The sequence below is a fragment of the Struthio camelus genome, chromosome 2 (genome assembly GCF_040807025.1).
Source record: "Struthio camelus isolate bStrCam1 chromosome 2, bStrCam1.hap1, whole genome shotgun sequence".
Lineage (NCBI taxonomy): Eukaryota > Metazoa > Chordata > Aves > Struthioniformes > Struthionidae > Struthio > Struthio camelus.
The window spans coordinates 137,745,651-137,759,843 of NC_090943.1; the positions used below are offsets into that span (position 1 = coordinate 137,745,651).

General features: G+C 34.8%; 1 protein-coding gene across 1 annotated transcript in view; it reads left to right on the top strand.

Annotated features, from left to right (window-relative positions):
- LOC104143196 (transcription elongation factor A protein 1) overlaps nt 1-10,005 on the top strand; it is a 47,070-nt gene extending 37,065 nt beyond the window's left edge. Inside the window, exons 11-17 of the mRNA XM_068932710.1 lie at nt 1,700-1,787; nt 2,847-2,995; nt 4,919-4,975; nt 5,928-6,082; nt 6,588-6,734; nt 7,660-7,731; nt 8,847-10,005. Coding sequence (XP_068788811.1) covers nt 1,700-1,787; nt 2,847-2,995; nt 4,919-4,975; nt 5,928-6,082; nt 6,588-6,734; nt 7,660-7,731; nt 8,847-8,855 — 677 coding nt within the window. The 3' untranslated portion in view covers nt 8,856-10,005. The remainder of the gene's footprint in view (nt 1-1,699; nt 1,788-2,846; nt 2,996-4,918; nt 4,976-5,927; nt 6,083-6,587; nt 6,735-7,659; nt 7,732-8,846) is intronic.
- The last annotated feature ends 4,188 nt before the right edge of the window (nt 10,006-14,193 follow it).

The window sequence follows — 14,193 nt, forward strand, 5'->3', positions numbered from 1 at the left end:
ATGATAAAACTGGGGTTTGTTTTCTTTCTGAGTAATATGTACTTCAGGTGGCATAGCAGAGAATTTCCTTGACTCATTCAGTTTACAGCCTTGTTTTTCTTAGTGAAATTATTATTTTTTATTAATGATAGTTGATTACATTGATATCTTTACTGGGATTTTCTAAATATCATATGTATCTTATTAAAGTGTATTAATCCAAATGCATCACGTGCTGTGTTTATTTTTTTTTTAATGGAGGAATCTGTCAAGGATTAGATACAAGGTTACAAACAGTGGGGGAGGAAATCATTGAGCTCTTAAGTTTTTGAAGACTGGGGGAATATTCTGGAGAAGTGTCCTTGTGTGCTCACCTATTTCCTATGCTGTTTCTAAGGCATCTATTTTTGAGACAAACATCTGGAGACAGAATATTAGATAGGTTCTTGGTCTTATCCAATGCAGCTTTATGGTCTCCATTCGCAATGATGTTTATTTAACAGAGATTTGAGATTTGTTAAACTCTAACTTTTGATCCTTTTCAGTTTATTATATCATTTCTATGTAGATTTAAATGCAAGTTCTGCATGTTAAAAATAAGCCAATACAGTCATTTTCTATTGTCTAGCAAAATGTTAAGCTAGGTGCTTGAATAAAGAACTGACTCTGGGAGGGTGGGGAACAGGGTCCTTCTGAAAAATCAGAATATTTTCAGAGACTTAAGCAAAGATTTAGCTACCTAATGCAGGACATCTTCATTCTAAAGTCTTAAGCCTAATCAAATTTTCCTGTTTTGCTTGATCTAGTTTTAGTACTGTTTTTACAGTTTGTAATATATGTTTGTGCTGATAATACAATCTGCAGAATTGGAAGAGAAGACAGTGTAATGGCAGATTTATGAGGGATTAAAGAAAGAGAAGTTAACAACATCAGACCTCAGGTGACTGAGGCTAATCTTGCTAGGCTTTCTCCGTAGGCAGTGGAGGGAGTCAGCCTTTCTAGAAAGCAAGTCAGAGCAGGAGCTTGATTTAGACCCTCTGAATTCCTCTTTGCAATAGAAGTGCACCTACATTTTTCTCACTAGGCTGATTAATGAAGTTAAATGTTGTGAATGCCCTTTTTAATGACTGACTGTATTCTTTCTGATGTTATAAAATCATCATTAAGCATATTCTATGGGGAGAAGGCAAATTAAAGCCTTTCTAAACATTAAGGCAGCTGACTTGAAAGCAGTCACAGAAGTTACTCAGTAGATGTTTGCAGAACTCTTCAAAAGTATATGAACTTTATTTTTCTTGAGTGTTTAAGTAGAAATCCTGTGAATATAATTAAAAAGAATGATATGCATTTAGCAGGAACTTGTATTTACTGCATGGAAGATAAACTCTGGAGACTTGATGCAATAGTTTAAGAAGCTATTGTCTCTGCAGCAGAGTTGGCAAAGGCAAAGTGTAAAAGTCTGTTTTCATCATATCTTCTCTGGCAGTTTAAGCAGGTGCTGGACTTGACCAGAAGCATCTAAAGTGCAGGCATACATTTCATTTTGTTGAATTGGGATGGGAAAGGAGAATCTATACCCCAAAAGGAAGGCAGAGCAGAGAGTGGAAGTGATATCGTTTTTAACTCGCTCAGAAAATGTTGTCAAAGATATTCTACTGCTGTTTTACATCAGTTACTGTTTCTGAGTAAAAGGAGTTTCTGATGTTGTTTTTATTTCCAGATGGACCTTCAACTGATAAAGATTCTGAAGAAAAGAAAAAGGAGCCTGCCTCTTCCTCACAAAGCAGTCCTGAAGCAAGAGAAGAAAGGTACTTCAATTCTTGATGACTCTGCAAATAATCTCACTTAGATATAAATCAATACTAACCTGAGAAATCAACCAGTGTATACATGTACTTACATTTTGGACGAACTTGTTGTTCTCGAGACAGCTCACACATTCTTCTGCTAAATGCACACTGTTGTGTAAGAGATGCTTTGTTTCAGGGAAGTAAATCATGCTATTGCTAACACTAAAAAAAAAAGCTGAGAGCCATAGATAAAAATATGACCAGACTAATCAAGAATGTTTATTCTGTCTGTCTTATCTGTCAAATACTTTTTTCTCTTCAATACTACTACAGAGCTCTTGGAACTGTAAAGCAACTTTTAATTGCAATTTTGCGGTAGAATTACATATGCTAAAGGTTTAGAACACTTCTTTTGTCTGTTTGCTTTTTGTTAATAAATACCACTTCATTCTGCACCTTTTTTGGTAAATGTAAAATGTATCATGAACATGGGCCTATTTTTCTGACCTATTAAGAGCTGAAGAACATTTGCAAAATAGTATCAGCAAACTCATAGGTGTTTTTTTTTTTTAATGATTCTGCTTTTAGTGAACCTGCTTACAGCAGCACTTCTCAAAATTGAAATTTCACCTTTAATCGTTTGTCCCTATGTGAGTTGAAAAGTTTGGTTTACTGTTTGCAAAAACTACATTAACTCTTTGTGGCCATGGTACCCCTTCAGTGCAGTAAGTAGATACAGACTGAATGTTAGGCAGCATGATATTTCTTCCCTGTTATAAGTTAAGTTCCATGAAGAAAAATGGTTTCATGTTTATGTATATCAGAGAGAAATAAGAATTTAAACTTATATCCCATATAAAGGATAGAGCTCTCCCTGTATAGAATATTCACCCTGGTGAGTATTCCAGACACTTATTAAATTGTGGTAGAGCTATAAATAACTTCAAAAATGTAATCTATGCTCTTTTTACTGATTGCTATCCAATGGATGTAGCACCAGAACTGTGTTTTGCCCTGGAACTAAGCTGTTGGAGGGGAAAGAAACCTTTCATATTCGTTTTTTTTGCCTCTTTTTAGCAGTTCAAGTAGTAATTCCAGCAGCAGGAAGGAAGAGGGTAATGCTCCCTCAAATTCTTTCATCCCTTCTTTTCCCCGTGCTCCAAGCACTTCGGATTCTGTACGAGTGAAATGTAGAGAAATGCTCTCCGCAGCTCTCAGAACAGGAGGTGAGCTTTGCAGAATATATTTTCAAATTTAACTGTTTCCTTCTTCTCCACTTCACCCCTTCCCCCTTCACCCCCACAAGTTTTTCTAAAATTTTTATTCCATTTGTGTATATGTACCTGTAGGCCAGTTGTGTAGGTTCACCCAAATTACAGGCGCTTAGTAACCTTGGCAACAATGGGAATGTATTGGGTTTTTTTTTTTTTTTTTTTTTGGTGGCTGATGATACAGGGCACTTTGTGGCTTCCATTTGTCTGATATCCTGCCTGCAACAAAACTTGTTTTCCATGATATCTTTTAGGATATTGCCTCCGTAATGCCTCATTTGAATCTGTTTATGGAAGCCACTATTTTTTTTCTATCTCTCTGAGAGTGACTCTGGATATATGCCTTCTTTCCTCACACAGGAGATCCTGTGAGCCTTCAGATTCTGGTTATTGAAAACTTCCTTTCAGTTTTGATTTAAGCTTAAAGCCTCATGGAGGTACTTATAATGAAGAATCTCACATTGCTCCCTCTTCGTGCCTTTTGGGCAACTGTAAATTGCTTGACTATCTAGCTTTTTTTTTTTTCCTCCCTCATGTACCCTCGGGTCTCTTTAAACTGGCAAATGGAATGGTATACTAGATAGGGAGCAAAGTGAAAATTGGACTTCTCCGAATAACCTGAATTCCTTTTTGCAGGTCTCTCTCTTCTCCCGGAACTTACTGGCTCCTGTTCCCCTGTTTTTAGCTTAATGTAACATGTCCCACCCAGTGTAAGGGGACTTGTGAAACATCTATTTTCACACTTCAAATTCACTTAAAGGTTCAGATATGATACAGCTGGTTATCAAAGCTGACTAAAGACCGTAATTTATTGACTTGTGGATATATTTCATAGGATTCTAAAATAATTTGTGATCAGAAGATTGCATATAGCATCTTAGTATGCTTCTATGTAGCTGTAGTTTTAGTTAGGCTTTCAAGAATTCTTTTTGCAGTGTTACCTCCTATTGCATGTGTTGCCCGATGATCCATGAGTCAAATACCAAACTCAAAGTACAGCTCTCTTCTGTTTTTGTGGCCTTTTGCATGAGATGGGGAGAAATGGTGTCTGGATCACTCACTGAAGTTCGCCCATGTTAAAATGAGAAGGAAAAGAATGCATGTTGTATCTAATTTGTCCTAAGCTACGTGGAAAGACGGATATATTTTTGAGTGACAGGTTTGATCAGAAGCAGTAAACTTAGAGACATTTCAGGTCAAGGTGTTGCATTGTCTTCAAGATTGTCAAAGTTTATTTTTTCTAACTTGTATATTTTATGACACTTTTCTGCTTGCAAGGTTTTTTTAATATCTGTTGTTTCTGTTGTTTAGTTAACTCTCGCTCACGTATGCTCTCTTGCTTATGCGCTCCCTCCCTCTCACATGGCACGCAGAGACATGCATGCACACACACACACCATTAATTGCACACAGTTGTGCTGTGTCGAATGAAAGAATTGATGCAACCAGATGGCAGAATGTTTTCTTTTTGTAGTGCAATCTATTCTACACATGGAGATATGCTGTGAAGATAGGTGGTTGCCATGTTAAATACAATATTTGAAATCTTGCTGTATAACAGAGTTTTTATATTGCCATTTGTGTTTGCAGCTAGAATCCAGATTTTTTTCTCTCTTTTGGAGAAAAATTTGAGAGGGTTTTGTTCTTCTACTATTTTTAACTTCTATTACTCTCCATTTGTCTTTGTTCTTCAAAGGAATATGCTAACAAAATTTTGAAAGGATAACTATATAGCAAACTGAATTTTCATATACAAAAGGAAATTTCACTGTGATTGCGTAGTTTGCTCTGTTTCAGAGTTCTGGAAGGACTCTCAAAGTGATATAAAACAGTGATAAGATGTCAGATTCCTAATATTCTAATTTTTGTTTTCCGCAGATGATTATATTGCTATTGGTGCTGATGAGGAAGAGCTGGGTTCTCAGATTGAAGAAGATATCCTTTATTGTACATCTGTGTATTCTAAAATAAGAGTATTTGTTAAAAGTATTGATATGTTAACAAAGAGTTGACTTGATGCTTATATTAATATTCTTTTATTTCATTTAAAACAAAACCAAGCAAACTCTATTCAACACATTCGTGCAGAAATTCAATGTTTAAAAATACCACAACCTATGTGATTTGCCTTAAAACATGTAGGTGTATGCATATATGTGCATACGTATGTGTGTGTATATATACATATGTACTGTTACAGTTACATATCTTTTCCTTACAGCAACAGTATTACGTCCTGCTGAAGCATTTTGAGACAACATGTTAGGCTCCTATATGTTCTTTAGTTTCAAATCTGTTCTTGTTAGCATTTTTTTTATTTTAACTTCTTGATTTCACTTTCCACAAATTTATTTCTAAGTGAATTTGGAGTTTTCAAGAGAGTTGTTCTGGTAGCAGTGTTTAAACTGTTGTAGAGCAGAGGTGTGTGGGTTTTTATGTTTTCATTTGTGGTTTGGGGGGGGGGGGCTTCTTATGCACAGAAACAGTTTAAGCTTCCTGATCTAACTTGCTAATGTGCTTTTGTAATTACAGGCAACCATCATTCCTGTTAAGGAATTTCCTGTTTATTTAAAAAATTTGGAAGATTTGTTTCAAAATTCTGTTAATGAAATTAAGAAACGAATTAATCCTCAGAACGAGGTCAAGGAACTGGTCTTAAATTCATGAGTGATATTTCAGAATTTCTGTTAAGATCCTACCACCCAAAAATCACGTTTCACTGACCATATGTGAAACTATCGTTAGGCCAGTACAGGGGACATGGAATATTGTCTGCGGTGTTGAACAGGAAAGTAACTGTTGTCTAGCATTGGCGGGGGGAAAAAGGACTTGATCGACAGTGGAAAAGCACACTTATTACATGTTTTGTTCCTTAAATCCAGAGCACCTATTTTTCAAGAATTAAAAAACACTGATATGAAATACAAAAATAGGGTACGAAGTAGGATAGCTAATCTCAAGGACACCAAGAATCCTAACTTAAGGAAAAACGTACTTTGTGGGAACATACCTCCTGATAAGTTTGCCAAAATGACAGCAGAGGTAAGTAGAGAATAGGTCTTGAACTGTTTCCCTATTCGACTTATGTCCTGGCCTTGTCTTTATTAGCCATAGAAATAATTTATATATGTTATCTGCACTTTTAAAAAAAACTATGACTTGTTTGTGGCTTGCAGAGTCTGAATTATACTGGGATGTGTTGGGGCAGAAGGAATGGAACCTGTGTGTGTTAACTGTAGAGGACCATTCTCTACCTTGTATCTCTGTTACATTTCTGAAGTTCAGAATTGTGTTTGCAAGTGAATGTTTCTAGTCGTATTGTAACTTCGACTGATTATCCAGCTGCATAAAAAACCTGAAAATTTAAATATTTTGTAGCTTCTGTGTTGTGAAACATCCCAGCTTAAGTCGTACAATTTAAAATGTGTAGAATTACTTTCCCCTTTCAAAACGATATTATTTGTGGATTCTGAATCAAAATGGTATGTGCCTTCAGAATTCTGTGGTACACGTACTGGTAACTCTTTCTGTTGTATGCCCATAACAGGAAATGGCAAGTGATGAGCTGAAAGAAATGCGCAAAAATTTGACCAAAGAAGCTATCAGAGAGCACCAGATGGCTAAAACAGGAGGTACTCAAACTGATCTGTTTACATGCGGCAAGTGCAAAAAGAAGAACTGTACATATACTCAGGTATGTGGTTATTCAGATTGTTGATTTTCCCTTTCCAAATTTAACTTCTATATAAAGATTGTCAGAGAGAAAAATAGTTCTAATTACAAAATGAACAAGTAACAAAATGTTAAAAAAAATTACAAAATTTGTGGGGAAGTTGGAAGTACTTGTGTGCTTACATGAAAAATGTTTATTGTATTAGTTTACCAAAAATTTCATGTAAATCCTAGCTAAGCATCTAAATAGCTTGAAACATCAGTTTCTTGCAGTTTTTGCTTACTCTTCTGATTACGTCTTAGTGACATGCTGCTAATACAGAGGAATTAATTTGCTATTTAAATATGGTTAAACTATTTTTCTTTGAAGATAGTAAATAGTGAAAATAGTGATACATATAATCTATAATTTAACTAATGTTAGGCCCTGATTTATAACCATTCCGAGAACCTTTTTTTGTTTAATTAGGAAACATATGCAAAAAAGCTGCCTTAATTTGTTTGGCAGTGCTGCAGGGCATGTATCTTTAATCACAGAATCAACTACATTCACAATGCAATATTGTATAATAGATGCTTGGAGTAGAAAGCTGTTTCTTACTCATGAGACTTCTTAGCGTTTTCTTGAGTAAATATGTGGAAAGCTGTTCTGAATGTGTAGTTCTACTGCAGGCTTATTTCCTAGAAGTATATGCACAGTGTTTCATTGCTGCAATTGGTATCTTTAGTACTTCTAAATCTGTCAAAACATAAGCTCATAGGTCTGTTTTATATTCTATACATAAATCTGCATACATAAATTGGTATGAAAAGTTAACCTATGTTTTTATACAAATGTGTTTCTTAAAGGTTTAAAATCAAAGTTTAACGTTAACACTGAATGTATACTAGCAAAAGCTGAAGATGCTAATTTTCTTTTTCTACTTTGGCCCTTGCCTTTGCTGAAGGTTCAAACCCGCAGTGCTGATGAACCTATGACAACATTTGTTGTGTGTAATGAATGTGGAAACAGATGGAAGGTAAGACCATTAGACTGTTTTGCATATTTGGTAGTAGACAGTCAGGCTTTGTGCTTAATTTTCTCTTTTAAGGTAAATAACAAATGAGTTTCTGTTGTCTTGTGATTATTTCCTAAACCATTGATTAATTTTGTATGTTGATATTGCCAAATAGCTTTAGGTTAGAAAAACACCCTTGATTGAAGATGTGAGAACACATAGGCCCGGGGGAGGGCAGGGCGAGAAAAGTCGGGACGTTGACTTAGACCTTGTGGCATTCAGGTACAAGTTCTCTGCTTTGCCTTAAAAAGCTGTGGCAAGCCCATATCTGTTTTTGCCTTGTTTCTCCAAAGGAGGTTCTCACCTTTTTTTAATTTCTACTCCTATGAATAAAGTAGGTCTTTTTTGACCTTTTCTTGTTTTGTTTTTTTGTTTTCACTACCCTGAAAAGAAGGGCAGATGAAAAAGAGATGACTTCTGCCAGATTCCTGTGTCAGGATAGAAAGTGTGAGATAGTGATAACTTGATTGAATTTCTTAAAGGTCAGGAAATGGGAATTTCAAAAACTTCTGGAGAACAGTGGTAGCCCAGTAAAGTGGGGAAATATCTAAAGGAAGGGCTGTAAAATTTTCAGCTTAGGTGTGGTAACATACAATACAAAGCACAAAGTCTTTATTCCGTTATTTTTTCAATGTTAAGGATGCTGCAGCTCTGCAGAATCATGTTGCAAAACATACCTTAAGATAAATCAGATGTAGAAAACAGGGTTTTTTTTATGCAGTTAAGTTTTACATAGCTTCGTATTGAATACAGGTCAAATCTATAAAATCTATACTCCAGGATATCTAAATAATTTAGAAAGTTTAGAAACTTTAAAAAAAGTTTTATTCTGCACATAGAAGAAACAGTTCATTGGTCCCTAAAACTTTCTATAAGGTGGCAGTTAAAAAAAAAAAAAAAAAGGAAAAACCTCAATCTCCTTATAAAGATGCTTGACTGAAGGAATGCTAGTATGATATAACCCAATGCTCTAAATAATTATTTCCACATCCTAAGTATGGTGTCATTTTCTTCTTGCAAAGATTTAGAAATAAGCTGTGTAAAGATCTCATAAAATATTTCTTTTCTTTTGACAGTTCTGTTAAAAGAAGAAATTATCAAGACGTCTGGACCAGTATGAAAGAGGGTTTTGTAATTAGCTTTAAAAACTAGGCTAAGCATCTAGCATCCTGCAAATGAGAGGGTGGTTCTTTTGTTTCGGGATTTTTTTTTTTTTTTGGTTAAGCCACATACATCCCTGAAGTTAGCCTTTGTTTTGACACAACCATCATTTCCTTAAATGCCTTCCTATAGCTAATAGTCAGTAGGGCCAGGTTGCTCAGTTGTATGGTGAATGTTAAAATATTTTTTCATTTTTATAAGTAAGTTGACATTAAACTTTTACCAATTAAACGTTTGGTAACTGGCTTATTTTTTCCTAAATATGTGAATATTGTACTGTATTTTTTTTTTAACAGTCCGAAACATGCCTCCTCCTCCCATATGTATTTTACCTCTCCACTTTTGTAAAATTGTAAGAATGGATTGTGTTTCTTACTGGTGTGTTTACTAATTTTGCAAAGAGAAAAGGCATCCAACTTGATTTTAATCATGTTGAACCCATTTGTTAACCGAACCACAATTTGGTTATCTCTCTGGATTGTACATACCATTTCTGAATTAGCACTAAAATTTTCATCACGGGGTTTGGAAATCTCTTAGTGATATGATATGTTGACCTCTTTTTGCAACAGTTGGTTAAGCCTGTTCATGTAACCAGCTTTAATCAATGCAATTTATTTTATTGCCCTAAAGCATATATGTTATGTTCTATCAGTAGGTATTATTTGTAGGAACATCTTTAAAAAGTTGGTTAAATTTGATTCAATTGTTCTGTTTTGCTTAACGTGCTTGCCAATGACGCTTGTTTAAACTTTGTAAAGAAGCAAAGGCATTTTGTAGTAGGCTGTCCTAATTACAGCCAGTTGAATTCATCAAAAGACAAGTTGGCTGGGGTATTAATATTAAATTTATTTCATATAAATGACAGTAATTTTGTTCCTGAACTGAATTTCAAAATGTAGAGTAACTGAGGTGACCCGTAACCATGGAGGCCAGAAGAACAAGTGGGATGATAGAAATGCTATTTGTTAGAGCCTGTTCTTTTCACAGTGCACGTGTTAAGAAAGCATTTGGAAAATACTTTTAAAGAAAAACATGTCAACATCTTTGAAGAGATAAAATATTTACATTACACCTAAGTTTGTATTGTCATTTAATTTATCTAAGCCTGGGGCTGAAGAGGTCTATCCTGGCAATGTATAAAGTATATGTAGTTTCTGGAGAATAAATTTGTTGACTGTAAAGGACAAATAGGATTTTTTGTTGATTTTTTTTTTTTTTTTTAATGTGATAGAGGCAGGTGAAAGCATGAGATAGTATGATGATACTTCAGCTTTACAAGGCAAAAAGTGTTTGTTAAATACTTGATAGAGCAAGCTTTCACTCTTCTGCCTCTGAGGTAAAAACAGAAGCTTTTTTCATGTAGTGAAAGATGAAGCCAAAGGAAAACAGACTTTTCCCTTGAAAGGAAAAATGATTAAAACAAGAATTTAGTTTGGTTACATTTGCAAGCATTATTAAGGCAGAAAATTGTTCAGTGTTTCTAAGTTTCTTAGTACTTTATATAAAAACAGTATTTTATATTACTGCTCTAATTCAGAATAATTCCTCTGTTAACTTTTAGAGTCAGTTTATATTTGGACCGCTTGGCAGGGTTGCTTCTTAAGAGTCATTTAAAGGTGCATAATTTTTTAAAAAAATTTGTTTAAGACAGCAGCAATTGAATTGCAGATGTTTAGAATCAATGATAGTGCTTTGCTTTGAAGTATTTTTAAAAGAATAAGTCCAAAAAATTGTATTTAAAAACGATTGCAAATCAAGTGTCCATTACATCTAAATTTGTTTTGCTGTTCAAAATATATACAGGACAGGTTTGGTTTACATTACCTGCTTCACGTTACATTTCTTTAAGTCTGTATGTCCAACTGTGACGCACAGGAGAAGTATTCTTCATGAGAAAATATAGTAATTGTTTTTCTGTACCTACTGAGTTATATATGGAACCTATTACAAGAGCTAGAACTGTGTTAGTGCTTTCTGTGATGTATGTGTATCCAGTAGGAGCTCAAATAAGACACTTGTTTCACCTAATGTTACCTTGTGGCCATGGCAACAGCCTTCATGCTTTCACTCTTCTGCCTCTGAGGTAAAAACAGAAGCTTTTTTCATGTAGTGAAAGATGAAGCCCAAGAACTAGATCCAAAAAAAAATGTAGGTGTCTAAATTCTATTCATGCTTCATTTCGGTACCCAAATCCAAAGTGCAAACTGCTCAGCAGTGAGCTCTGGATGCACCTTTGTTCAACTGGTGCGTCAGTTCTCAATTGCCCAAAGTTGTCTTCCCGTATCAGAGAGGATACAAAATATGAAGACTGTATAGAAGTTTTTAGACCTGGGGCTGGAACCATATCTCACTTTCCCAGATGCTTGGCTTACCTACTCAGTCATACTGTGACTGGCCCAGTACACTGGAATTTTTGAAATATGTCAGCATGTTAGTGGTGATTGGTGACGAATCTCTTATCCACGAATAGCTTTAGCAAGCTTCTTTAGTGTCCTTAGGGTTATTTGAATCCTCTTTAGCAAAAGAGAGACTTGAACACAGTTGCCCTACAATCTAAGCTAATGTTTTAACACTATTACAGAAAAAGAAGTAGCCATATTTCTTAAAATTGAGGAAAGAAAAGTTTTTTTTAAGTGTCATTTTTCTTCAGTAAGATAGACTGTAGGTTTTTGCTCAGAAAATGGTTGTAGCTTCTGGATTCTTAGTTGGAAGGCATTTCTTCATATATAACTCTGGTACCTTCCCCAGAAGTGTGGGTTTTAAAATATCTTGTCCTGAATGATTTGACTAAAGCTAAGCGGAAGGGTAAATATTAGCTCAGTGATCTCAGCCTTTATGAATCCCGTTTTGAAGTCCTGCAGCGCTTTCCAAGCATTATGGGGGAAGTGCCCTTTTTTGTTTTTCGTTTGTTTGGTTTTTTTTAATTTGGAGTTCTGGATTCCACTTCTGTTCACATACATGAATTTAACTGGCAGCTTAAAATCCATAACAACTCAGGTAGAACTTAAGTTCCTCAATCTGAAGTCTTCGTTCCCCCCAGAGTGGTTGTATTAGCTTTCAAATGCGTGACCTTTGGAATAGATGATTAGTACTCATCCATATAATTAAATTTGAGGAGTTTCACCTCCTTAAGTAGAATTCCATACCCATGTATATTAGCTTCTATTTCAATAGATCATTAATCAGCTTGAATTGTTTTACCATTTGAAAAGGTTTCGGATTAATTTAGTTACAACATTAATATAAAAAAAACCTTTCCATTAACGTTGTCATTGAAATGATAGTTTTTATGGCAGTATATTTGTAGTCTCAAATACTGTTTAGAGCAAACTTGTTTTAAAATTATTTTGTACTGAGACAGTGTGACAAATTCTAATTTATCTTTTAGAGTATATTGCCTGAAAGGCTCTGCTGTATTTAGTCATTTTTTTTCTTCATTTGCATTGTGCTAATGAATTTGGAATTTAAAGGTCAGTGTAAAGCACAATATGCTGGCTGAAGGAGTCCATACAATTTTAATACTGTTTAGCAGGCTCTTGAAAAGAGCAGTCTTTAACACTGTGCATGTTCTGTGGGAGTTATTGGATTGTAAAGTGCAGACACTCAAAAACGAATACCAGTGGACTTGGAAAATTTTTACAGCTTAATGATATCCTGCAGTTAGATAAATGCCAAGACAAACCAGCCATGCTTATTTTCAAGCTATGATAAATTCATTTTTGTGATAATTTTGGACTTTAATGATATAGTATCTTGTGTCAGTGATTGTTTTGTCCTCCTATTGGTGTAACAGCTTGCCTACAATAACTTTTCCATTTCAGTGGAACTCATATTTGCCTGAGAAGACATAAATTTGTGCATAATTAGCAAATATATAGTAATGAAATGCAATTAATAAACTGTCTTCTGTGTGGGTGGGTTTTTTGTTGTTTTTTTGTTTGTTTTTTCTTTAACTGCAGCATTAAACAGCCTCAGAATGACATAATAGTATTGTTTTGTTTTGTTTTGTTTTGAGGGGAGGGAGGGTGTTAAGAGATATTCTCAGGATATCTAGGGACCAGAATTCTGCCATGGGTCTTGAGCGTAAGGTTAAACCTAAATACAGCATGACAGTTTGTTAAGATTTTTCAGGAAGGATCATCACATTGCAGTAATACAGAAATAAAATAAAAATTGCCTAGACAATTTTATTTAACATTTGAGGGACACAGAAAATAAGCTTAGAAACTATTCTTTTCCTTTAATAATCTGATATTAACCACAGAACTACCCAAATCAATCCTGTTTTTTTTTTCTCCCCTTTAATTTCAATTTATCTTTTTCTCAGAGAATAATAGAATATATATTGTTTGATATAAAGTTTGATTGTTCAGTTTGTCATCTAACTCTTAATGAAGTATCTTTGCAAGGAAGAGAGAGAACTTAAAGGAAACTAAATCCTCTGTTTCATGAAATGACACAGCTTTGAACTTTTTTGATGCATGAGTCTAATCTTTCCAACAAGCTGAATTTGACCTACTTAAACTTACTTTGTCAGTTTTACAACAGCCTTACCCAACCTAATCAAAACAGTAAGTGTAGCATTGTCAGTTGGAGTGTAAGCTCCGTCTAAATGCTGCCTTACCAATATGTCCAGTTTGATCTTTGTTGAAGTTGCTGCCTGTCATCCAATACTACTTGTAAACTGAGATTGTATTGAGAGTGCATTGGGTATGTGATAAATGGATGATGATAATATATTAGGCAGTGGCAACCACTAACTGGACCATGTCATTAATAGTAGTGCATGGAAAGGCTTCCTCTTAACTTTTTTTTTCTAAGATGACATAATGACTTTTTTTTTTTTAACTTGCCTTGTGTCAGCTCTTCTCCCATGATACTGTATAATGAAAAGTCTTATTATTATTTATTTGATAGTGTTGATGCAAGAAGGAGAAAACATGTCTCCTGCTTTGTGCATTGAAGAAGCCAGTAAATTGACTTCTTAAATTCTGCTTAGGTCCCTTTTTCAGAGAGAGGAAGTCCCATTTTGTCCTTTTCATAGTGTTGGAATTAGGCAAATAGTAGGCTGTAGAAAGATTACAGTAATGTCACTGAACTATGGCTGTATAACTCTCTCCTGTTTCCTTTTTTTTTTCCTTTTTGTTTCATTCTGTTCTGTCGCCCTTCTTTCCATGTACTAATACGCCGTATGTCATTTGGTTCATTAAAATGAATGTGCGGGAGGGAAAATAGAATTTAATGGAAGTTTACTGTAAA